The sequence below is a fragment of the Ambystoma mexicanum genome, chromosome 2q (genome assembly GCF_040938575.1).
Source record: "Ambystoma mexicanum isolate Mex_15411 chromosome 2q, UKY_AmexF1_1, whole genome shotgun sequence".
NCBI classification, from domain to species: domain Eukaryota; kingdom Metazoa; phylum Chordata; class Amphibia; order Caudata; family Ambystomatidae; genus Ambystoma; species Ambystoma mexicanum.
In genome coordinates this window covers 687,090,055-687,117,774 of record NC_090924.1, presented here as the reverse complement: position 1 = coordinate 687,117,774, position 27,720 = coordinate 687,090,055, and the positions used below count along the sequence as shown (strand labels likewise).

General features: G+C 44.4%; 1 protein-coding gene across 4 annotated transcripts in view; it reads right to left on the bottom strand.

Moving 5' to 3' along the window:
• Nucleotides 1–432: 432 nt before the first annotated feature.
• The window catches only part of NPRL3 (NPR3 like, GATOR1 complex subunit), a 649,409-nt gene continuing 622,121 nt past the window's right edge, over nt 433–27,720 (bottom strand). For all 4 annotated transcript variants that reach the window (XM_069647897.1, XM_069647894.1, XM_069647896.1 and 1 more), the window contains one exon: nt 433–901. In XM_069647897.1, the coding sequence (XP_069503998.1) occupies nt 736–901 (166 nt within the window). In that variant the 3' untranslated portion in view covers nt 433–735. The remainder of the gene's footprint in view (nt 902–27,720) is intronic.

Here is a 27,720-nt window from a genome sequence, read left to right as displayed (position 1 = left end):
CCACTCCGCTTAGTGGTAGGGGCGTAAAACGGCACGGAAAACTGGGAATTCCAAGATTTCCATACCTTAAGTTCGACTCTACCACCAACCAACCAAAATTGCATAGAGGGGGCTGCAGGCGCCCAGCTTAAAATGAGGCAGGACGTTTACTGAAAATGTCCACAGGTGTGGGGACGGTAGTCGCACCACATAAATAGGTTTTAAATCGGGTGCCACAAAGCACCTCTATAGGATTATGTGTGTAATAGTGCCCTGCAAAATGCTTAGGGAAATGAGGGCATCCTTTGCTGACGTGGATGGCGATTAATGCATTTGAACAGTAGGCATCAGTTTACCAACATATCAGTCAACAGGCTCTAAAATGTCTCTCAAGAAAACGGTGCACCCCATTTTCTAAATGCCTCAGGCATTAGATACGGGCCATCAGCCGTATTTATTCATTAGCTATTTATTCATTAGCTCCAAAGTGTTAGATACAGAATTGTACAAGTAGACATTACTGAAGAAAAAACAAATAGTCCCCTTGTCCACGAAATTAAACATTTCCAATTTTCTTAGAATGGCTTCTTAATTGCTAGACGTATGAGAACTTTCTCTATTGCCAAAATAATTCATTGTTTAATTACAATGAACTCAATGTAATAAATTAAAATATGTACAATATAAAATGCATAGTTAAATATTACACAGCAGCTAAAATTGAATCATTTATGGCATCAAGCTGGAGTGCCAGTGTCAATGAAAGAGTGACTGGAAGACAGATATAATCGGATCCTCGTGGTTGGTCACCACCAACACGCTGCGGAACTTGTCGAAGAGCATGAGGAGCTGGGATCGCCGCATGTTCTCGTTGTACATGATTTCTTCCAGGTGGTGTCGTCCCCGGAAGTAGTGTAAAAGCCTGTGGGAACAGGAAAGAAACATTAGAACAGGTGCCCGGTGCTTAGCCTGCAATCACAAAGAAGATTATTATTCTTGAATTAAGGCCTCCCACCCTGGCTGTTTGTAGAAGGAGAATCGCAGGATCCCAGAGACACGTCTGTACTAGCAGTTTTTGGGGTTAGCCTGAGATCCTATGGAAAGATATTTCCAGTTCCATGTTTTAGGCACTACCTTTATAAAAAATGTTATAAAAAAGACAACAAGCACCCCTTACAACAGGGGTCTGCAGTCTTTAGTTTTTAAGATGTTTTGACTATAAATCCCATGTGCTCTATCCAGCAAAATCAATGGTGAATGATTATGGGAGCCGATCGATCTGAACTGGTTAAGGCAGGTCCCTACCTTTCTGAAGCACTACCGGTTACTTGCGGAGTGCCACAGGGCTCATCTTTGGGTGAATGTAATATCTTCGCCCAATTTGATTTACAGTATCACTCATATGGAGACGACACACAGATTTATGTGCGTTTAAAGCAACCATTGGTGGCAGTGGAGTGAGTTGTGAAAAGTGCTGAACAAATCCAACTTTGGATGTTGGAAAATACACTTCAATTAAACCCCTTGAAAGGGGGATCATTGTTTTCGGACCTAAAGAAAAACTGGCTAACGTGATATCGCTGGTCCCCTGACCTGCCTTGCCTCGGATTGCAACTAAATACGCTCAGTCACTAAAAACATCTAGGTTGTATCTGGCAATCCAGTTTAAGCAGCAACCTACAAGTCAATCAAATCATTAAGTCCTTTTATTTTCAATGGAAACATCTAAAACCCCCTCCTGTCTCTCAGGTCTGAGAAGGATCGTCCCACGGTGGTAGGTATCCTTAGTAATTCCAAGCTGGACTATTGCAATGCCCTTTTATCAGGTATACCAAAATAACAACTTCAATGCCAACACGTGGCCCAGAACTCAGCAGTATGTATGATCTTCTCAATGCTACGAAAAACATCCATCTCAGAGTTCCGCAGAGTTCATCACTGACTGCCAGTACAACAGTGGATAGAGTTTAAGGTCCTATGTCTTGTTTTCAAATGTATTCACAGGTTCGCTTCAACCTGTTTGACATCAAGATTGTTCCCCCGATCCCATTCGTACCCTGCGATCCAAGGGACAAGGTCTACTAGTAATTCCTCCCTCCAGAACAACTACGGAGGGAGGTATAAGGTTTTCTTCTGTGGGCGGCCATGCTTGAAATTCTCTTCCGCAACATTTGCGGCAAACTAATTCCTTTTCCAGTTTCCAGAAGCAATTGAAAACCTACCTGTTTAAATAAGTTCTGTGGCTATCTTAAAGCAGGTATTCTATGCCTACTCAACTCTATTCATATCTGCGCCCAGATGCAGTCTCGGCTAGGCTCCCTTTGGGGATATGCGCACTAGAAATATTAAAATCAAAATCAAATAATCTGGGGAGCAGCTACCTGTCTTACAAGCAAAGCGTTGTGGCATACATATTCTTCTGCTGGAAATAGACTTCAAAAGGCTACTTTGGAAATATGTTATTATTATATTTTAATTGTAGATATTTAATGCAGTGCGGCATGTAACAGGAGACATATATGGTAGCAAATGCATGTGGAAAGTTAGACACTGTACTTCAAACAGAATAATGATGTTGGGGGTGAGGAATGTAATTGGAACAGTATAAAGTGGCACACTGATCAGTCGCTTTTCACATTAGACTTTTGTTTACATATTTAAAATGTGAGGCACAGGAAAATGGAGAGCTAGTAGGCTCTACGCTGCAACCCTTCATGGTTTATTTAGTTCATGCAGATATTCGCCACAGGTTATCACACGCATAGTTTAATTCCATAGCTGTGGCCGGAGAGGACTCCAAGATCGCGGAACAGTCTCACTGGAAAATAGGTTAACCATATGCCAAGTCCACAACCCACGCCAGGATTTCCACGTTGTTTTCGGAGGTGAACCACTAGCTCAGCGCCAGGCTTTCATTCACCAACACTCTAGAAGGACTGACGGACGCACCCTGCCAGATGTTGCATCTAAAGGATGACGGTGCAGAACCTTGGAATCAACAATATGCTGCTTTCTGATTGTGGAGAGGAGAAGACTGACATTCGCTTCTAGGTCTCTAGCTGTTCATGGAAAAACCCAGTGGTCGTCTGGGCATAGGCACCCGCAAATGTCCAATGGGATGAGGTGTTAATTGTCCCCAATAACCAACATGTTCTACTGGACATGGGGCAAACTTCTTCCATGTGTTTGCCACACAACACATTCATGCATGTGCTGTAACATTATCACCAGACTGTTGGCAGATCTGACTTCAGCCACTCCAACTGTCCCTTATTGAAGACCAGAGCATGGAAGGCGATGCCAGAGGAGTAACCCCTTCATTTTGACTGAGCGCTCGGTGGCATTTGAAAGAGACGAGGAGAAGGTTCTCCACGTGGTTAAAAGGGTGAATTTTGGAATGGTCCCACTGCCCGTTTATCACATGGACACTAATCAGTGTTCCTACTACCTTTCTAGCCTAAGGTCATTCCTCTGTACAATGAGGTAATTTAGTTGCGGATCTTAAGCTGCAGTTTAACACCACCCATGGGGAGGCAAAGGTCACATTTATGGATCAATATCATTTGGTATTGCTAGGACAGTGCACATTCCGACACACGCGTCATTTTATGTGTACATACACTACAAGCCACATGCACTGCACACAGGGCCAAGTGGTCTCCCATGGCCTAAACAATCTTGTAGGCGGCCCCCTTTAATGCACGATTGTAGCTGCATGAAAATAACCTTCTGGTCCATTTTGGCTATTTAGGGAAAGCAGGAGATGAGCTGGAAGTTAACAAGTCATTTTGGACTATAATTGCATTCCTTTAGTGTGTGTCTACTGGGTGCGTTAGATCCCCAGAAAGAAAGCTCTCCTGGAAGATCAGGTAAGGAGCGTATCTCTAAGCGATCGATATCTGTAAAAAAAGGCAAGTCAAAGGGCCATGGACTTCCTTCGCATGTTGTGTTGAGAAATTGTCGAGGAGGACTTGAACTGGTCCACAAGAGAACTTGTTTCTGAGGTATACAGTCATTTTGGCACCTACATTTTACCAAACTCATATGCTGAAATCCAAAACATGCCTAACAGCATCTAAGCGTCCCATGAAATAACATGTTCTGAGACATAGTCCTGCTGCTACAATCCAAATATCAGGAGGCTAGCAGGGATCCGAGCAGGCAGAAATCTCTATTAATTTATGCATCCATCAGAGCCCCTACAACATTAGGCAAACAAGGTAGAGTGTGCCAAATTTGGCAGGTCATACATATATCCCAGGGCCCAATGATCTGATCAGGGAGTATGGATTAAAAGAGAGTCGTACGTTACCTTGCCAGAGTCCCTTTACTACCAAGTCCTCTGACAGGGTTGCGATTTAATCTCCTGCCCCATGGCAGCTGACTGTTCCAATGGTATGGGACGATTTGGACATATCACTGCAGGTTTACTTACTTTTCTGCCCTTAGTACTCACAGTTGCGGATGGCATGAATTAAACTGCTACTGTTGTAAGGGGGAAGATGGACATCTGGGAAGATGAAATCTGTTACAGTGGCACACATCTGAAGCAATGCCTGTAGTGTGCATATTTCTATCTAATTAGTTAATATTTTATAACACGTTTAATACCAGAGACCAGTCTCTAAGCGCGGGACTGGGATTCGAACCTGTGTTGCTCTGTGGTGTCTTGCTTCCAAGGCAAACACATTGCCCCTGAGCGATCATCCCGTCCCAATGATGACCACTAAAAACTGTAAGCCAGAACTGAGGACTACGTACTGGTGGAAGATGGACTACGAATGTGCCTTTCGGTTCTCCAATTTATTTGGTATTTTTGAAGTTTTTACTCTTAGCTGGCAGGAGACTATTCTAGTGTTATGGCCTGTAGTGTTAAGCTAGTGTTATGGCCTATACTGTTTTAGATTTTTTTATGTGTTATGGCATTTTTTTAATTTCTTTTAAATCTCGGAAAATTCTGTGCCGATATACTTTTTCGATTCAGCATTTTGATATGTTGGATGAACATTTTCTCAATTAAAGTGTTCTGGTGACAACAGAGAGAAATTTCAGTTATTTCAGAAATGGCATACAGAAGTACTATTTGTATTACGGTAACTAAAATCCTAAAACTGTCGCTAAAACATCAGAAAATGTGTAAGCAAACCTTCGGCTACATCCTAATTTGAAGAGCTACACGGTAATTCGCAGCGTACAACACAAAAGAGATCACAAGAGCGCAGAATATAGTTGAATAATCATTAAAGCCGTTGGAATACACTTAGTTCGAGCGCAAACGATGAGATGGAAAATGGGAACATAAAACACCTCAGAGCTTATTCAATCCATACATTAATTGTTCCAAATGGCCTTTAAACGTTGCTTCTGAACATTTAAATCTGGGAAATTGGAGGTTATTGTGCAGCTCTACATACTCACACTAATGCAGTCTCACTGGATTTATCAATTCAGCGCATTAATTTTTTCTGCTAAACTTCACTGACAATTTTTACCAGATTCAACAAGCGGCACTAAATATGCTTTCATATATTTGTGTTTGTACATCAAATACCTTCTTCAAGAAAAACATCCAGGCTGGTTGTATGTCTCTTTGTCACAATGGGTTGGTTACCTTAACTGCCCCTAGAACAGGGCTCGCAACCTGTGGCTCTCTAGGTGTTTAGAACCTCACAATTTATTATGCTGGCTATGGATGATGGGTAATGTAGTCCAAAACATATGAAAAGCCAAACGTTTCAGACTCTTGCTCTAGAATTTCTTTTCATTGACAGTTACCCGAATTTACAGTTACAAAATAAGTTGGAGATTCGCCAAAACATTACTATAGCCCCTCCCAGGTTTAGGTCAGGGTGCAAGTGAGAGTATTTACTGGCTGCAGGATTTTTTGCCACAAGAAAGTGTGTTTTTATAAAAATGCCACAAACAAAAAGGTGTACAGATCTAAAACGAATTATATTCCGATTATTCAAAAAATAGTTAAATAACCCCTGCTATGTGTTGAATATGTATCCATCTATAAAGCACTCTGTTGCTTCTTGACGCTAGGTCCACTCTATTTTTAGATAAAGGTATGGAGTCCCTTGTAATGATCGCCCAAAGTGTCCTACCCATAAGGTTCCAGCCTTAGCAGATCGGATAAAGAGGCATGCTGTCACACATGCATATGAAATCTACCGAAACCACACCGAACAGGTCCGCCCCAAGTTCATCATGGGTCCTGTCCCAAGGTTGTACTGCGTGGTGTTCAGATTGCATTGATGGGCCTCCCTCCCACTGTGCAGGTCTCCCAAAATTATCAGGGGTTCCATTCCAAAATTGCATTGTATGACATTCAGAACGCTTTGATAGTTGTATGATATTCAGATTACACTGGTGGGCCTCTCTCCCACTATACAGGTCTCCCAAAATTATCAGGGGTTCCATTCCAAAATTGCACTGTATGACATTCGGATTGCATTTGGGGCCCTCTCTCCCAGCGTGCAGGTCTCCCAAATTTTTATCAGGGGCACTGTTCCCAAACTGTATTGTATGATATTTAGATTGTATTGATAGGCATCTCTCCCACTATACAGGTCTCCCAAATTTAGCAGGGGTTCTAGCCCCAAATTGCATCTTGCGCCATTCATATTACGTTGATAGTCCTCTCTCCCACTATACAGTTCTCCCAAACCTAACAGGGACTCTGCTCCGAAATTTTGGAATCATAAGGATTACAATACTCCTCAGGGTCCCCCCACCACACGAGACTCTAGAACATTGTCAGAATTAGTCTCAAGCACAAACTTAGCCTAACCACCTTAACATACTCCAAGTGAGGACCAGACCGTGATAGAATAGTTCGACCGCCCTCACCCCTTCCGAGAGACTTACATAGACAGCACTGAACTTTGACCTACACCCCTGACGACCGTACCCCAGCACCAAAACACCATCAGACAGCTTTCGGAGGATACGCAAACTGACCCACCGGAAGAACAGACGGCACAAAAGCACCCAAGGCTACCAACACAAGAAGAAATACCAGCACTCCCATCACAAGACACAGCAGCCAACCACTCAACCGGCACCTCCGCACTGAGCACCAAAATGCCCCGAAACAGAAAGGGACGCCGGGAAAGGGCAAAAGACAAGGCCGCACTGGACACAGGCACACAAAACCAAACTACCACCGAAGCAACAACCTCAAATGGAGGAAACACAACACCAAAAACCAAAAAAAACAGAACAAAATTCCAAGGGGAAAATTCCTTATATCTCACACGGTACCTCGCAACAACCCAAGAACCAGGATACCCCAATGACACAGAGACATCAAGACACACATAAAACATCCCGAGACAACCAGGAAAAAGACGGGAACACCCAAGAAGAAGGTGGCTAGAGTCCGACCCCATCACCCCATACATCACAAGAACAGAAGGACACCCTCAACACCCGCGCCATTCCGGACATAACGACGACGAAGATCTTATAACCAACAACCCAAACATGAACCTAACTGACCAATTCAACGAAGAAGAAGCCTTCACGGACCTTCACCTAACCAGCACAAACGGAGAAGCAACACCACTGAACAGCCAAGCTTTCAATCTAGCAGACCGCTTCAATGAAGATGCAGCTTCCGCTGATCCTCACACGCCCTCCTACAATGAAGATACAGCCTTCGCTGATCCTCATCCACCCCCAATCAACGCTCACAACGATGCACCGCAACCAAACAACCACAAACCAAAACAAGGAACAACCAACAAGCAAAAACACACCAAAAAGATCCACTGCAAGCTCATGAATGCAAGATCAATGTCCAAACATGCCACCGAGATATACGATCTGCTCTGCGACGGAGGGATCGCCATCCTATTTGTAACAGAAACTTGGCTAGACGACAACTACAAGATCACCCTCAACAGCTTGTCTGAATACATCAAATGTGTCCAATCAAACAGAAAAACCAAGAGAGGGGGAGGGCTGGCAATCATTCACAAGGAACACGTGGATATCAAACTTGAAGACCCACTAATCATCGATAAATGCGAATCCCTAATCATACGTCTAGCAGTAACACCCAAAACAAACTTGAAATTCGTACTAATATATAGACCACCAACGTATGATGCAACCTTCGTAGACTCCTTCACAGAAGCAATCACCGTCCTAGCCATCAAACACAATCAGCTGACAGTCCTAGGAGACTTCAACATCTGGTTTGAAGGAGAGAGCACGACCATACAAAAATCGTTAACCAGCCAACTAGCAGCAATGAACCTACAACAACTAGTCAAAGGAGCAACCCACTCGGCAGGGCATACACTTGACGCAATCTTCGCTAACAAACTACTCCTGACCACGGCACCCCCAATTCAAATACCCTGGAGCAAACACCTCATTATCCCCTTCGTAATCAAATTGACCACGCTAACAAACAATCAACCAGACAAAACAACGAAAACCATGAAAAGAAATTGGAGAACCATCAAAAACTACAACCTGAATGAACTCCTGGAGCTAAAAAAACTGCACCCAACACTCATGGAAGAAGATGACCTGGACAAAAAGGTAACCCTGCTGCATTCCTGGATTTTAACTACTACAGACAACATTGCCAAAGAAAAACCCTTTGCTTCTTCTAATAAACGGTCAATGGCAAAATGGTTCACCCCACTACTTGGCACCATGAAAAGAAAAAACCGAAGACTAGAACTTGATTGGAAAAAACAAAACGACACGACGAACAAACTGAAATTCCTACAACACTACCGGGTTTACAAAAAGGAAATACGAAAAGCAAAGAGGAAACACTATGACAACCGAATCTTCGAAGCACCAAACCCCAAAAGAGCTCTTCAAAATCCAACGAAATCAAAAACCCTCCGGGATGCAACACACCAACTCTGTCCACGAAACTCTGCAACTACCTTGCAGACCACTTCAAAAACAAAATCACCAACATCCAACAAACCATACAAAGCAGACCGTCTGATCTGACCACGATCCCAACCTACACCTGGGAGGAGCACCCAAACAAACTAAGAAGCTTTCCAGAAATATCAGTGGAGACATTCGTCAAACTGGGGAATGAAAGCAATAACTCGGGGTCCCTCGAAGACCCCTGCCCACCAGACATATACAAATTGATCCTCAAACAAGGAACGTCCATGGAATATCACAGGAACGTCCTCAACCATTCCATCGCAACTGGGAAAGTGCCACAAGCCTTCAATACTACATACATCAGGCCACTAGTCAAAGATACAGCGGGAAACATAGAGGACCTCTCTAACTACAGACCCATCTCCAATATCCCGTATACAGCCAAGCTGCTTGAAACGTACATATACAAAACAACCCAAGAGTTTATAGAAGAGCACGGCCTACTAGACCAGGCACAAGTTGGCTTCAGACCATTGAGAGGAACGGAATCAGCTCTACTCTCAATATGGGACGATCTAAAAATCAACGCAGACTCGTACAACAGCACTGCCTTGATACTCCTAGACCTATCAGCAGCATTTGACACAGTCGACCATGACACTCTCATAACGAGATTAGACGGACTTGGAATAACAGACACCGCCCTACTATGGATCAAATCTTTCCTAACAAATAGAACGGAAACCGTATCGATGAAAGCCTTCAAATCCAGCCCGAGAGATTCCACCCGTGGAGTGCCACAAGGATCATCCTTCTCCCCTCTACTATTCAACATATACCTGTATCTACTGATCAGAATCATCAAAAGCCACGGCCTCACCTGCTACAACTGCGCTGATGATACACAAATAATCTTCAAAATACAAGACAACCCGGAAAGAAACTGAACGCTAGAAAACTGCCTCCGCAATGTATTCTTCTGGATGAACTCTAACACCCTCAAAATCAACCCAGGCAAAACTGAAATAATGATCGTCACAAAAAATGGAGGAGAAAACCAATTCATCCCTTGGCCAAGGGAACTCAGGACAACCCCAGCACCCTCACAGATTGTAAAAAACCTGGGGGTTCTGATGGACAGTAATCTCACGCTAGAGCCACAAGTAAACGCTCTCCTCAAGAAATGCTTCTTCCTCCTGCGAGCGGCAAAGAGAATCTTACCGTTTCTGTCGTTCACCAACAAAACAACCACCATCTTCGCCCTCGTCATGTCCAAAGTAGACTACGTCAATAGCCTATACCTAGGCATGCCTGAACGACTCCTACAAAAACTACAGCGCATTCAAAACGCGGCAGCCAGACTACTTCTGAAACTACCCCGAAGAGAACACACCACACCAGTGCTGAAAACACTACATTGGCTACCAATAAAACAACGAATAAAATTCAAATAAAACTCTGCAATGTATTCTTCTGGATGAACTCTAACACCCTCAAAATCAACCCAGGCAAAACTGAAATAATGATCGTCACAAAAAATGGAGGAGAAAACCAATTCATCCCTTGGCCAAGGGAACTCAGGACAACCCCAGCACCCTCACAGTGCTGGGGTTGTCCTGATCTAATCTCATGCTAGAGCCACAAGTAAACGCTCTCCTCAAGAAATGCTTCTTCCTCCTGCGAGCGGCAAAGAGAATCTTACCGTTTCTGTCGTTCACCAACAAAACAACCACCATCTTCGCCCTCGTCATGTCCAAAGTAGACTACGTCAATAGCCTATACCTAGGCATGCCTGAACGACTCCTACAAAAACTACAGCGCATTCAAAACGCGGCAGCCAGACTACTTCTGAAACTACCCCGAAGAGAACACACCACACCAGTGCTGAAAACACTACATTGGCTACCAATAAAACAACGAATAAAATTCAAAACAATGTACATTAAACACAGAGCAGTACACCACGAAGGCGCTGAGTTCCTAAGAGACAAATTGCACCTACATCAACCGACAAGAACGCTCAGATCAAGCATGGACATCCGCCTGGAACCGAAGCCCTACAACAAAAGAAAACTAGGAGGATCCTCCTTCTCTCACCTAGCCCCGAAAACCTGGAATGACCTTCCAAAGTACATACGTAACACAAGAAACCACCTACTATTCAGGAAATTACTCAAAACATGGCTCTTCACGTCATAACTAGAAAGACTGGCCACAGGGGCACCGAGATAATTAAAAACATCAATGAGCGTAGAGCGACCACGATACACACTGATCAATCAATGGGAAAAGCCGAGGTAAATATACCACGACATACCAAAGGACCAAACGGGAGACAGTCGCAATACGACCAAAGATAGCAAACACAGCAAACTAAGAAAAAGACTAGAACGAATCATCAAGAGGACTATGACCTCAACTATTACCTTCCCCAACAGCCCTCAGGACAAAACATAGAGAGGGAAAGGAAGCACTTCACCATGGGCCCCAATGTAATGGGTGAGAAACAGAATGTTTCATCACTACATATGGTCCACCAATACAAAGCAGGAAACAATGCCCCACCACACAAACTACAATTAAGCAACAGTCCCGAGGATGTTCACCCCACGGAAACCAAAGAACCAGTTAAGACAAAAGGATACGAATGTCTTAATACACAAGCTCACCAAGACGGATCCACTAGGACAACACATCAACACAAACCCGACCCTGAAACATTCAAAGCCTCAACCGACGAAGGTCACACTAGATCACCTGAGAATAAATATCACCCACCCGGTCCCACACCTGAAGATCAGGTTCAGACGCACCCACCAATCCAAACCACACTCAATAGGATACAGTTGGATCAGCGCAACTCCACCAAAGTGAGTCAGCCCACGAGGAACCAGAAACATCCCAACCAACAGGTCTACAACTCTAACGGAACCATAAGTACCGAAATTAGGATACTGATCCCACCAACCCAACCCTTAATCTTCTGCATTCTTAAACCCATACAAAACCACACAACCATCTCTCTCCCAGCAATCCACACGCACTTTACCACACAGCACCAACAACACATAAACTTCGCCAACAGCACTCGAGGCCTTTGCCCGATCCGATACTAGCTCCAAAGCCCAGCACTCGGTGTATACCGAGCTGAAGCTACCAACAGCACACCATTTCTCCCACTCTCCTTCTCCCCTCTTCCCGACTAACCCTACCCACCCTTCCTGTTTACAGATCCGCCAGAGCGCCTGGGGACCAATTCTGTTGGTGACGGTGCGCTATACAAGTACCGCTAACATAACATAACATAACATGAAAGGCCAAAGTTTATGCCAACCAGCTGGTCACAAAGAGCTACATTCCACTTTGGTGGTGCAGGGCTCCTTTCAAACACACCTCCCAACGCTGGTGTGCACTGTCTGGTGTGTTGTTTTACTCTCCTGCTCTAGTGCAAACGCCACAGTGTACTTTTGAGCCAGAAGATTGTGCAGTTGGAGGCAAGGGTGAGTGTACATAACGCAGAGCACGCACATCAGATCCGATAGTCACACTAGGGTTTGGCGTATCGTGCACCCTTTGCTGCACCCAGGGATTTCTCAGCTCTTTCCTGGGAGACATGAGGAACACTGCCTTCTCAGATTTGGAACCATGCTCTCTGTCTGAGGATATGTGTGGATCCACAAGGCTGGCTAAGGCTGCAATAACCAGCGTAATAGAAATCGGACCATTCACCTCATGTTAACTGTACTCGTGCAGGTGAAGCTCCTCACAAAATGGCCCAGGATATTCACCCCACTTTCGGAGGCACTGCAATGTGCACTTACATGTTGTATGCTGTACCCCCACATCCACTGTGTCATGTTACAATGAAGTGAGGAGAATGACAGCTTTCCCTTTTTTGGGAACAAACATTACCAAGCTCCCTGTAAAAATCAAAGTGTGATGGCAGTGGTTCACCGCGCGTGTGTGGCTGCATTTCCCGTGAATGTACGGTGTATTCCAGCTGAGTGTGTCCATGCAAGCGGTTCCTTATCAATGCTTCAGCCAGTTCAATGCTATACTGAACACAAGCTGGGGTCTCCCAGGTGCTCAAGGCTGCCTACTCAGGTGCACATCTTGCCCGAGAGGATAGGATGCTGCAGCATCAAAGAACCACCACACCTCATTTGGCTTCATAACATTCTACCAACACAGTAACACACTTCTTCATATCATTCATAACGTACAAGGCTACAGTCACTGTGATGCCCTTATTTCTTCTTTATAACCTCTTTGATGGTGCTACAATCCATGTACGTTCTTGCCTTTTACATTCCAACCCTCTATGTCCTCGGCCTGATAATTATCTCAAGGTGTTTTCAGATCCAATGGTGCCTGCAGCTGATCCATGACCTCATGCCACATGTTGGACTCCACTTTTCGAGTAGGAGCTTTCATTATTGTGCCCCTTGTAATGTGGCCCTTCAACATCACTCCACGTCATTGCAATGCATCCCTTGGCCAGAATTAGAACCAAATGTAATAGTTTTCACAACAATTTATGTTAACCTTTTTCTTTTGCCGGAGTCAGGGCCACAATGCATTGCGTAACTGACATTTGCATACTGATGCTGGTCAGTTTCTGAATCTGCCCCTTTACTCCATTGCAGAACACCTATTTTACTACCCCCCTCACCCACCACATGTAAAGATGTGTGCTTTTTGCATTTTTACACATCCTTCTCTACATTTTGTTGGTATGCCAACTGAGGACCACAGCTCACTTCTATACCCAAGTATTTAAACCCCCAAAGAGAGACTGCAACTGCAGTTGACTCCGTTCCCTCCCCCTTCTTCCAATGTAGTGTTTATTGTGAATTTTGCAAAATTAACCACCAATCAGGACATTAGCTCAAATTCTTCCACTGTCTCCATATGTCGTCCCAATACCTGTGCAGAATGTGCTACATACAGCAAAATATCATATGCATTTAGCAAGATACAATGCGATGTTCCCCCTACCCATATGCCATGATCTTGAAATGCTTTACGGATCACTCTCGCCAGTGGTTCTATTACCAAGGCAAAGATCTACGGCCATAGTGGGCATCCTTTCCTGGTGTCTCTACGCACCTAAACACACTCAGGGAGAGGTAAAATTGTAGTTCATAGTTTAACCTGAAGTGTTATTTTGAACGTATTTTTCACACACAGGAACACTTCATGGGGTCCACTTATTTCAGCGTGGAGCCCATTCGTTATTTGAGTACCATTCAATGTGTGGCTTCAAGTCTCACTTCTTCTGGGGTAGCCCTCGTAACGTGTGAGGGCTTCTGTCCTTAGGCATGGGGTGCTAGGGTCTTCTGCCCATCTAAGGGAACTCAGAGTTAGTGTCTCAGAGGATCTTGGGGCCGCATTTCAGAGAGGAACTGTTTCCATAGGTCGTGAGACCTTTATTCTTTTATTGACCTTCACAAGAAGTGTGTGGTCCCCAAGTCATGGATCACTCTGTGATTAAAAGAATTCATTCATAAAACCCGGTCCATTGTTCTGGTATCCCTTTGGTTGATTTTTTGTTAGATCTGTCTTTTTTTCATTTCTAGATTGTTGTCCAGTATTCTCTTTGTGGTCTGTTTTTCTTGATAGTTTGCCACTCCATTTGAATTCTGGTATGGGAGTCCATAAAACAGCGGAACCTTTAGGAGGGTCCTTCCTCCACAACTGAACTTGTTTTTTTTTTTTTAGGGGGGTACCCCGGCTTGTTTCTTGGGATATCCTTAGTTAAAAAATGGTCGACCGGTTTCGATGATTGTAATTCATCATCTTCTTTAGGACAGTCATTTCAAGCCTGTCTCGGGGAGATCAAGGAGTGGATGAGATCGGAGAAGCCGTCATCCCATCTACCTTCCGTGCAGCTCTGCTGGTCAGGTGCTGTCAGCCTTTGTCGCTTCTGTAGGGCTGGAAGGGTTCGTCTGGGTTGTCCGGATTCGTCGGAGGGGCTCCGCTATCGTCGGGACCTCAGGACACCAGGGCTCTCGCTCTGTGTGTCACCCAAAAAACCTTTACACACCTGCAATTCTTCCCAAATGATTTTAGTGACCCTTACCACAGAAAATGGTTCATTGTATTAGCCTTACCCACTAGATCTTGTCCTAAAACCATCCTCTCCAGCACCCTCCAGATAGCCTCTATTAGCTATTGCTCTATTTGTTAAGGCCCGGCTCCCATTGTTTCCTGAAAAAGTTACTCATAATACTTTCAGAATACTTCATAAATTCCTATCAGCTCCATTATTAGTTCTCTGCTACTATTTTAGATACCAGTGATCGCTTGTGCTCCCTTTTCTCTTTTAATTAACCGGGCCAACAGTTTCCCAGCCTTGTCCCCCTCCACACGTTTACAATACACATAGCTGTCACAGTTGTAAACATTTAATCTATCATGTGCCTCCATCAGTTTCCCCCACATAGCCAGTTTAGTTACCAAAACATTCTCACCCTGCTCTTCCCGCCTCTCCAATACCAACACTTCTTTGTCTAATTTTAATACTGTTCCAGAAAGCATTTTACCTATTCCGATCCGAGATGATATACTCACCCATCCATTAAACACTTTCATTGCTTCCCATTCATGGCCCAGCATTTCCCAGAGATTCTATCAAGGCTATATCATTTTGCATTTCATTATTCAATTTCCAAGGCAGTATCTTAGTTCTTTGCTTTGCCATCTTGATTTCTATATATAATGGGGCATGATCCGAAAAAGGTTTTGTCTAAGTATTCTGCTAAATTGAACGTGTCCAAGTCCTCCTCACTCGTAAATACATAATATATGCGGGAGAGAGCCCGGTGCACTCCAGAACACAAGTAACTGCGCTTTGCAGCATGTTCAATTCTCCAGACATCTACCAATCGCATGCCGTACTTCACTTTACTGTTTTCGATGTCATGCACAATGGACGTGAGCTGCGGCTCATTGCATTCAGCACACAGTTAAAGTCTCCCACCCATATTACCCACCTGTTGTGATATTTGGCTATAATTCTTCCCATTTTCACAAAGTATGTGGATCCATCGAGATTAGGTGCATATGAGTCGAGAAGCATAACATTGCAGAAAGTCCTGGTTACCTTGCAACGCAAGGTTTTTGTTGAACCTTATAAATAAGAAGATTCTCACGCTGGTTGCTGTGTCTCAAGATGTGTTTCTTTTATTGTGCATAGTGTAGACCCATGGTCTAAATAGGTGGTCAGCCGACACGTGTTTCGACCCCGGAGGATCCATCTGAAGGCAAGTTAAGAATGGTTGGTCTATGGAAAATTAACCCAGAGACTGCAAGGGATGCCGTGTGGCAAGTTGTTCAAGTACGAATGCAGTCAGTGTTCGAGGCTGTTGCCGTGTTCCTTCAGGTATGCTGACCAACCATTCTCTACTTGCCTTCAGAAGGACCTGCCGGGGTCGAAACACGTGTCGGCTGATCACCTATTTAGACCATGGGTCTACACTATGGACAATAAAAGAAACACATCTTGAGACACAGCAACCAGCGTGAGAATCTTCTTATTTACAAGGTTCAACAAAAACCTTCCTTTGCAAGGTACCCAGGACTTTCTGCAATTTCCCTTACAAGAGGTGATGGGTTAACCTCTTCTAACCTGTGACCTTGCACAGTACCATTAAGAACAGCAAATCTAACACAGAGCTCAGCACAGGAGTGTTCAATTTTAGAGCCCAAAACATCTCCCCTGTTTTTCCTAGAAGCATAACATTCTTATCCAGTAGGTTACTTGCCATCTCACCATACAGTCCTCTTGGTCTTTAAGACTTGCTGAGTCGAACATTGTCTAGCATCTCTAATCCGAACACCCCCCTGCCTGGCAGAGATGGAGAAAGAAGATCCCACCACTTGTCCCCTATGTTATCGAGCCCTGTTTTGTTGAGTTGTGTTTCTTCCAACATACCTACTGATACCCCATGTCTCATCAGGCACAGTTGAATTGTGTCTCTTTTGTCCACCCCATTTATACCTCTCACATTCCAACTGATGAGCTTTCATCTGCTCATTTCCACTCATGTATTCCTCTAGCACTATCCCCATTCTTGAATCACTATTCAAACACTTCCTAGAGGATCTACTCACACAATTGTTATATACAAACGAAATCCCCTACCTAGCTTGCCGTGCCTCCAGCAGTGTATGCAGCATACCCCCAGTCAACATCATGAAAACCAATGCTAGAGTTCAGAAGTAGGACTCTGAGGCACTCAAGGATTCGCTCTTTGAAGCTTTTAATAGTTTATCTCACGCACGCACACGCACACACACACACACCCACACACCTCCAATAGCCCCCCTTTTTCCTCCTTTTTCTTTCATTATATTCTAGATCTTGTGGTTGTTTGTACGATTCTGCTACTTTTTCTTTGACATCTGATAATCTGCTTAATGTTTCAGCTTTGTTGCAACTTTTCCCCTTTCTTGTGACTTAACCATTCCCCTTCCCTCTCTTACGTCCCCCTGCATTTCATATTTCAGTGTCTTAATTATTACCACATCCAGCGCTACTTTGCTTGGGGATGTCCCTGTAATCATGCAAAGTCTTCACTGAGTTATGTGCAGTCTATCCCTGATTACTTTTCCACTTCTCCTTCTCCGATCTGTTCTCCCACGCTCAATGTACCATCATCCTTGAGCCAGAGTTGTGTGAGCATTGTTGTCCGTGCGCTCCCTCTTTAATAGACTCCTTATGGGCTTGTGAGCCGTTTGTTCAGCATTCATACACAATTTGCTCCACGGGTTATGGGTCCAACCAGTCCCATGCTTCTTTCGTTGTTACAAAGAAGAGAGAGCAGCTATTTGCATGCGCTTTCAATTTTGCCAGGTAAAACATCATATATTTGTAGTTCAAATCTCTCGGTTTCCTCTTTACACAGTCAAATGATTTCCTTTGGTGTTGTACTTCCTGTGTAAAGTCATGAAAAAATCAGTAGCTTATTGTTGCCGTTATATAAGCTCGAACACGTCCAAGATACTACAAAACTACATCTCTGTTCAGGAAATGTAGAAATTAGACCACAATGGCTCTTGGAAGGGCTCCGGTTGGTGGCCTTCCCCCAGGAACTCAAACCACTCCCTCTTAATGGTAAGGAATTGTGATAAACCTTTAATCTGTATTGTTTGAGATAGTAATTTCTTTAGGAAGAGCTCCCTCAATTGTTGCTCCTCTACCTCTGGTAGCCCAAGTATACGTATGTTAGACCTCCACGACTGCCCTTTGGCATCCTCAAATCTGACAGCTCTTCATAGCCGCTGCCAGACCAGCCATTCTAGCTTGCAGTTGAGGCTACCAAGTCCTCCATCTCGCGCAGCCTCTGCTCTGCTTTTGTGACACAGTTGCTGACCTTCTGTAAGTCTGTTAACATCTACCCCTCCTGCCAGCACTTTACTTTGATGTGCAAGATTCCTGCATTGCTGACATGAGGCTCTGCAATGTCATCACGAATGTGGTGGTTGTTTGTTGTTTTTTGTCATTTTCCGGCGACCCTTTTTAGCTTTACTTACTTGGGTCTCACAAGGTGGTCCATCGTCTATTGCTAAAATGTCACCATTTTGTATTTCCCAAAAATTATTATTGGGAATCGGGGGCATCAATTGAAAACTTTGGTCTTTATTGCTCTGACCACATATCATGTTAACTGTGCCAAAAGGCAGTTCCAAACTGCTCTGCGCTACTTTCCCATTCAGCATGATGCCACATGCCTTATTTTTGGGACGCTGTCCCAGCCGCTGCAATGTCTTGATATCATTCACATTTCCAGTGCTCGCCCCACTGTCTGAAGTGATAGTTGCTTCCACAGATTGAACATGGCAGAAAAATGCATTTCAAGATGGCGAATGTCAACTTCGTAGTGGTTCCATCTATCTGTAGACCTCTGTAGGCCTTTGAGGACAAGTGTCTCTTCGCAGTGTTCCTACTTTTCAGTAGGCAGTCTATGCTCTCTCACAGTGCTATCCCAGTTTAATCGGATCCAGTCACCCGGGCCCTCGGTTCCATGTCTGGAGCCCTTTGCCCATCCTCTGCTACTACATCTCCTATTCTTGTGCTAGGATCAGCGTTTTCAGCCCCTCTTACCAATCATTTGCTGCTTCCAGGACGAGTGAATTACGCTCCTGAAGCAGCAGTTTTCACGTCAGTTCTTCCTGTGCCCAAGGCGCCTGCTACCTCTCCAACTCCAAAATGGCAGGCGCCATCTCCTACACTTATCTGAGTGACCAGGTTTTACACTTGTTCGAGGAGCACCAGCCATCTCCAGAAGCCCTAACCCACCACGGTTCTTACCTAGGAGCACAGGTGTCCTTTTGCCGTGTTCTCACTTTTTCGGTAGGCACTATGTACTCTCTCAGCATTATCCTGGCATGCATCCGGGCTCTCGGCTCCCTGTCAGACACACTTCTCATCAAACCCCGCTGCTCGGTCACCCGCACTAATGCATTTACTATTCATGAGTTAGGCTCAGCGCTTGTAGCCCCCACTCACTGTCCATGCATCCGCTTCCAGCTCGAGGGGATTATGCTCCTGCGGCAGTTTTTGCATCTGTTATTTCGGTGTTCGGGGCACTCGCTTTTACGGCACAGCAACTGTAAAATGGCGGGTGCTACCTCCGACACCCTGCCAATCCAATCGATTTTGAATTATGTATTCTGCATGTTCAAGGAGCACCAGCTGTCTCCAGAGACCTCCGGATTGCAGGATTTAAGCAGCTTCCTATGGAGCTGTGTGATCACATCTGCACAGCTCAGTGGCAAACCAAACCCCACCACACCTTTCTGACCTATTTGCCTGGTTTGCTTGGCATATATTATTCAATCGGACCTTGGCCATTACCTCCATCAGCTGCTTTCTGCCCCTGGGATTAATCACTTGGATAGCAGCTCCACAAACATTGTCTAGATATTCTCAAAGGCTTCAAGCTTGTCTTTAGTCCATGTCTCTTTTGGTGCCCTATTATCAAACCCATGAAACGTGTAAGGTTACAACATTGTTTAAGACTCATTGTTTCTCTAAGGAATGTCCATCCAGAGGTTTAATCCCAAAGGATTAAGGCCCCAGTATGCCCCCTCCAGAAGCAATAGTCCAATGTAGGTCTTCACCTTGATAATACCAGGGTGCTTATACTGATGTATTTTAGTAGTTAGTCACATTGCATTTTGTGGTGAAATACTCTGCCACACATTTCATGGACTAATAGGATAATGATGGTTTAAGTGAGAAGCAGATCAAAGTCTTCAGAAACAGTGTCTTTTCTGGCAACCCTCTATGGCCCTGGATGTTCATGTACAGTGCCTCAGGGTACTCTTTGGGGAAAGGCTGTGTGCCAGTTACACCCACTCCTGTCTTTTATGGCACCTGCATATACAGACTGTCCACCCTGGAGAAGATCAGGTGAACATGATGTCAGTCCACCTCCACATTATCTATTTCTTATTTTACATTCAATGTTTTTAATTGAGTACATACGTTACAAAGTAATGCAATTCCTGGTGACAGTTCCACCATTTTGCTGACATTGATGACTCAACCTTATTTGCATATCCCTGCCATAACGAATATGTTCAACAAATCAAATTTCGAAAATTGAAACAACATCATCCAAAGCACATTGGGTTCATCTGAGGACATCATATAGGCCCAACTTCTCTAGTAAGTATATCATTATCATTCCTAACATGCTTTCCAACCTCATTTGGGCAATAACTATAACAGTGTAAAAGATCTCAAATCCTGAGGCCTGTGATGTGTATTTGGGGAATCGTTTTGGTGCACAAAATGAATAAACAGGTTCCATACCTCAAAATATTTCAGCATCTCATCTAAGAGTGCCCCTCCTTTTTTCCATGGCTGCACCATACCATATTCTGGACAACCATTCTCTGATATCTGATGTGTTATTGTTGGGCTATCATGATCCTGGCAGCCACCACTAAGTGTGTGATCAATTTACAGCTTTTTGCCGTCTTCATTGCCCAGCAGTAACGTGAGCAAGTCCAATGAAAGTTCTGTCCTTGTGATTGTCTTAATGTGTGATAGCACTTCCCTTCCAGTATGGTTGGAGTAGGTTACAAGACCACAATCCATGGAATAAGGTGCCCTTGGAATGTCCACATCTCCAGCAAGTGGAGGGGTAGTTGGGCTACCCTATAAACCCTCCATGGGGTAAGATACCAATGGCAGATTATTTTGTAACTATTTTCTTTCAACTGAACACACATGTGATGCTTTCGCAGCTCTTGTCCAAATGTTATAACCATGACATCTCATCGATGGGGGATCCCAAAGCTTCCACCCATTTTATCATATACTTATGAGGAGGTTTAAAGGATAGTTCCGGGACTTTTTTTTTATTGTCCCTACGGGTCGGCCATGTGTTTGTAAGCATAAATCGGTAGATCGTAGGAAACTTTCCTATGGACCTTACCTGACTTTTCGCCCATTATCGCACTCGAAATCAGCCTCCATTTTGTGATAATCCTATCATTTCGCCCCATCGACCTGGCTCACCTGCCTTTGCGGCACTAAATCAAATCCCCCGCCCCTGAGCCTGACATCAGCAGACGCGTACTGCCCATTTCAAGCACGTCTCGTGTCAACAATCGCTGCGCCTCAGCTATTGACGTGTTGCCATGGAAATGGCAGGACGCCTCTTTCCCCAATAAGTATAAACAGACCGTTTCACAACACACAGCAGCAGATTTTCGATTCCATTCCTCTCTCTGTGTTACTTTGAGTATTCTGTGACTCGTTTCTGTGCTCTGGTCAGCTACCTTCGCCGCTTGTAGCCCGTGTGAACACCTGTACCATCTCTGTAAATTATTTTACTATCTTTACCGCACAATGGCCACAATAATGCCGTATATGTACGAGCCCGAGTACACCGAGGAGGAACTACTGGAAAGGCAATCACGCGAAAACGATGGGGATTCGGACGGCAGTTGGGAGGACCAGTCAACGGATGAAGAGCCTGGACCATGTCGCATGGACGGCGTCTCCACCTGGTGCACGTGCAATCGGTGCGAGCTAATGCCAACTGAGGAGGAGAACTGCTGCTGCCGTGAAAATTCCGGGTGCTTGGCCTACATTTCGGAAAGCGAGCAAAGTCTGCAGGAAGGCGAGCAAAGTCCGCAATGCATCACCGAGCTGCCAGAGTTCAGGGAAGCCTGCCTCTCACGGACAGTGTTGAGGATGATGATGGTGCTTATGCACGAACTTCGTGGCACTGTTCGTCCGCGTAATCCGAGTAACGAGTAAGTATACTCTGTTTGTGATGTCAGTGATGCCACCACTATTTCATGGTCGTCTCCCACATATAAAATTACATTTACATATCATTCGAACGCATGTAAATTGGTTCCATATAGTGCATTTTCTAGATAGAATTTTTTTCTAAGAAAAATGACATGTGTTACCTGAATCGACATTGATAAGAAAGTTTGGTCAGTTTAATACAGTTTGCATCTTTTTTTTTCACAGGTGGTACAGGCTGGTGGCCTATCGTTGCTTCACTTGGTGGCTTCACGGGAGGCTCGGACACCGCGTTCGGAGAGTAATACCTGCCTGTGCGGTACTTGCCATTAGACAACATTTCCCCAGTGACAGTGGACAATACCGCGGATTTTCCCTCGATGTGCTGCAACCTCAACTTTACAATGTGTAATGTTTATTATTTATGTTTAATTAAAATCTAAAATAAAGCCCAACATATATTTTAACAATGGTTGTTTTGATTTTTTAAATGAATCTAGTGTGTCTCCGTTGAATAGCCTTCCAGTGCCTTGTCTTGTCACACCACATGTCTCCGGCCAGCATCCTAGATCCTGCAGCCATCCTCTTACATTCAGTTAGATGGCCTCTCCTTGGTGAGGCCCTGCGGCAAACGGGTCTTGTCTGCACGACCACCGCCCCGATCCACCCCCCGCCCTATCAAAGGCAGTTCGCACCAGGGTACTTGCGCTGCTGGCAAGTGGAGCTGTCAGGGAGCGATAAAGGCCAAGAGGTGCCAAAGACCATGTACACTTCAAAGTGGTCTATAGAGCATGGGTTGTTGTTCCCATGTCTACCTCCAGACCCCGTGTCTCCTGCCAAGCATCCCCCTCACGATGGACGCCCCCCTGCAATCCACATAAGTGTGTCTCCATTCACAAGTCTTCCTGTGTCTTGTCTGCACGACCACCGCCCCGATCCACCCCCCGCCCTATCAAAGGCAGTTCGCACCAGGGTACTTGCGCTGCTGGCAAGTGGAGCTGTCAGGGAGCGATAAAGGCCAAGAGGTGCCAAAGACCATGTACACTTCAAAGTGGTCTATAGAGCATGGGTTGTTGTTCCCATGTCTACCTCCAGACCCCGTGTCTCCTGCCAAGCATCCCCCTCACGATGGACGCCCCCCTGCAATCCACATAAGTGTGTCTCCATTCACAAGTCTTCCTGTGTCTTGTCTGCACGACCACCGCCCCGATCCACCCCCCGCCCTATCAAAGGCAGTTCGCACCAGGGTACTTGCGCTGCTGGCAAGTGGAGCTGTCAGGGAGCGATAAAGGCCAAGAGGTGCCAAAGACCATGTACACTTCAAAGTGGTCTATAGAGCATGGGTTGTTGTTCCCATGTCTACCTCCAGACCCCGTGTCTCCTGCCAAGCATCCCCCCTCACGCTGGACGCCCCCCTGCAATCCGCATAATGCCACGACATATACACGTCATTCATTCACAAACACACCCCTGTTTCGAATTCTTTATAACCCACTTCATATTTCTAATGAGAACTTCTTTGCGCTTTGCTAGTCAACCCGTGAAGGTGCTGGTTATCTGCTCTTCGTCTCTGTGAACTTCCGTGACCACTTTGAGCAAACTCGTCAGTTTGCAACCTGTGAACTGCTCCCTGTTCTACGACAAGAAACTACTCTGATCCCTGCATCTAACTGTTTGTTCGTCAAGGTAAGTCCATGTACCATAATCATTTTGCGTCCAATTTTTTAATTTATATCTATTTGCTAGTAGTCATCAAATTGCATCCATGTTTTCTTTTCGTTCACGACAGTACATGCAAGGAACTAGTCACATGTTCTGAGTTTAGTCAAATTACTTTTTCTATTTTTTGAAAGTTATTGAAATACTTATCCGCATGTGAATAACGTGTATAGTTCCAAGAACCAAAACGGACCTTGCATTGAACCTTTTATGTGTCATTTAATGTTTTAACACATTGGTATTCATAGAGAATTGTTGATCTTTACTTTTCAGAACTTTCCATAATGCCTGCCTGTTCCATTGGCGGTTGCCCTTCGAAGACCCATAACAAATCTGAAGATACTATAATGCATGTTTTCCCTAAGACAATAGATCAGATAAGAGAATGGGTCCGATATTGCGGATATCCAGCCTCTGAGCTAGAAAGTAGAGTCCTAGAAGTCTTTGCGGACAAGAGGGGTGATCGATACCGCATCTGCAGCAGGCACTTTAGCCCAGACATGTACTCCACATCATTGCTAATAAAGAAGAAAACACCGCGAGCGAGGCGAAAATTGCTCTCAACCGCTATTCCCACTCTATTCGTCCACATCCCTCCACTGGTGAGTCAAGTTTACGTATTTGTCTCTCGGCCTTGCGGTAGTGTGTAGCATTAGCTAACAATAATTTCCCCATTTATGTATCCACTCAATATGAAGGCGGAAGATTCTCCATCCGTGTCGTTATTGCAGTCATCAGCCACTTCAAGCGCCTATCGGGTAATCTTACTTAGCTACTCTGACACTGACTTGTTTTAGGCATGTAAATCAATAGTTTTAATTGATCGTGTAATTATTTTACCTAATGGTACACCACAGTACTCGTCCTCTAGTCTTTGTTTTCAGTTATAATTATTGTTATCCAAAATAATGCAAGTACTGTCTTTCAGGGAGATGCTGAGGAGTCCAACGCATTGACGACAACCGTAGATGTCACTCAGATGCTCGAGGTACGTTTCCGGACAGTTCCATCGATGGAGATCATCAGATCTTGCATTCTTGTAGCGTGATTGTTACACACAATGTTTCTTTCGTTTTTAGTCATTGGTATGTCCTTCTGTCGTCGCCCTCCTATGTGTCTTCTTTTTTCAATATTGTGTTCATTACTAATGAAAGTCCTATGTTTCAGGGAGTCGATGGAGCATTATTCCAAGAAGAAGGGGGAGCATGCAGTTACGGGTCGGCGCAACAGCTTGCAGAAGTGTGCACCGCAGTTACAGCGTCCCTTGATGTTCTTATGCATTTCGAGGTATGGATACTGACAGATCAATCATGCGAGATCAAATGACGTGATTACATCCGCTATACTTCCTTCTTTATTAACGCAAGTACTATGTTTCAGGGAGCTGACGGAGCTTCTTCAACAAGAACATCACCCCTAGTAGTTGATGCAGATCTCTGGGTGGTGACACTTCCAACGATGGAGCAAATCGAATCATATTTAGATATCCATTATTTATTTTAGACAACTGATCATTTGTGCAGGTCTATTTAGATGAGCCGTTGACGCCTGCAGAAAGTTTATGTTCTTTTAAACAAAATAGAAAACCATACTAATGCAATTACTGTGTTTCAGGGAGTTGCTGAAGCGTCATCTTCAATAATATCATCAATGGAAGTCTATGCGGAGCCCGAGGTATGGATCTTGACAGTTCAATCTAACTAGATCAACAATGCGTGAACTATTGTCGTTTGAATGTTCTACACAATGCGTTCATTCGTGTTTTGCTATTGAGATGTACGTATGGGTATTGGTCCCCAAGTACATTTTGTGTTTTCAATATTATTATACATACTAATGAAAGTTCTATGTTTCAGGGAGTCGATGGAGCCTCAGTGAGTGATGGATGTGCTTATCATGAAAATATAGTCGTTGCAGCGCGAGAGGAAGTGGAGACATGCACACACGAGTCGGAGCAACAGCGTCCAGATGTTGAAGTTCGAGGCAAGAAAGTTTCAAAGAAAAGAAAGCAAAAGAAGGTTAGTGTCCTGTTCACTATATTATGTTGTCTTTCACTGTCAATAGTTCAATACTGTAAGTTGTGTTTAAACTGAACATCCCTTTTCTAATCTGTCCTCTAGTTGCGAGTGGGTGTAAGAACTAGATCTACACAGACAGTGAAGCGAACGAGAGATGTTGCTTGTCAAACCTTTTGGCAGGGACTTGAGACTGGAGATGCATCGTGCCAATGGGAAGAATATGAAGTGATTGACAACGGAGCTATACCACCACCAGCCATTGATAGTGAATGTCCTCCTGGTAGTTTGGATGCAGTCGGAGATCAATTCACAGAATCCACACCCGCAAAAAATAAGAGCGCGCGAAAGTTGAAGACATTGTTTTTTTCTCCCATCTCCGGACAAGGAACAGATGTTGCAATGGAAGAGAATGAAGTGGACGACAATGAAACACCATCAATATCACTCAGCATAGCGGAAGACGATATCAGAGATTGTACCTTTCATGCGAGTGACATGTCCTCAACGTTACAGGCCGAACCAGCTGGGATGCAGAGTGACAGTATAAGGAAAGAGGCCAAATTCATTGTATTCGATAGTTGTTTGATAGATATTATTATGATGATGAAATGTGGGCATTGGGTTGGTGGGGAAGTATATGGGGAGCCATTGATTAATGTGACTCGTGCAATTCGAGGCACTAACCTTAAAATACATGCCATCTGTACACAATATCATCCGTTCGCATGGTCTGCACAACCCATGCTGGGGCAACTGCCAGCAGGCAATCTACTTTGTGCAGCGGCCGCACTTTTTAGTGGTTCAAGTTTTAAAAAGTTACAGTATTTCTTTCAGTTTGTGGGAATCCATTTCATTGCGAAAAGTCAGTTCTACAAATACCAAACCGATTATCTATTTCCAGCCATCAGCGAAGCTTGGAGAATGGAAAAAATGTCAATGGAAAGTACATTCGCGGGCAAACGCTTCAGGCTAGCCGGTGATGGACAGTGCGACAGCCCAGGATTTTCAGCCAAGTACTGCACCTACCACTTTCAGGACATGGAAAGTAAGAAAATTGTGAGTTCGGTGGTCGTGCAGGTGTCACAAAGTACATCCTCAGTGGCCATGGAGAAAGTTGGCTTTGTAGCATCATTGCAAGAACTACAATCGCGGGGAATGGTGATCGACCTGATAGCCACGGACAGACACGTTTCAATTGCCAAGACAATGAGAGAAGAGTACAAAAATATAAATCACCAATTTGACGTTTGGCATCTTGCAAAATCAATCAATAAAAAATTGTCGGCTGCAGGTAAAAAAAAAGAATTGCAAGGTATTTCACAGTGGTCCAAGTCAATCGGCAACCATCTTTGGTGGAGCTCAAAAACATGTGAAGGGTCGTTGGAAATTCTACTGGAAAAATGGCGGTCAGTAATGTTGCACTGTAGCAACGTACATCGATGGTCGACAAATGAACATTTCCACAAATGTGAACATGGCCATTTGTCCACAGAGGAGGCACGGAAGAAGAAGTGGTTGATTCCTTCATCACCCACTCACAAAGCCATTGAAAAGATTGTATTTGATAAAACTATAACAAAAGCTTTGAGGGGACTCACGGAATTCTGCCACACAGGAGATTTGGAGGTGTTCCACAATATGTGCCTCAAGTACAGGCCCAAAAGATTGCATTTTGGCATGGAAGGCATGATAAATCGGACTCTTTTAGCGGTCTTGGCACATAACCATAATGTTGGCCGTCAACAAAGTAGGACGACCGGAACTTTAGGGACGCTTCGCTACAATAAGGCCTTCACTAAAAGAAGTAAACAATGGGTGATCAAACCAGTGTTTGAGGATATGCAATATGAGTTTATT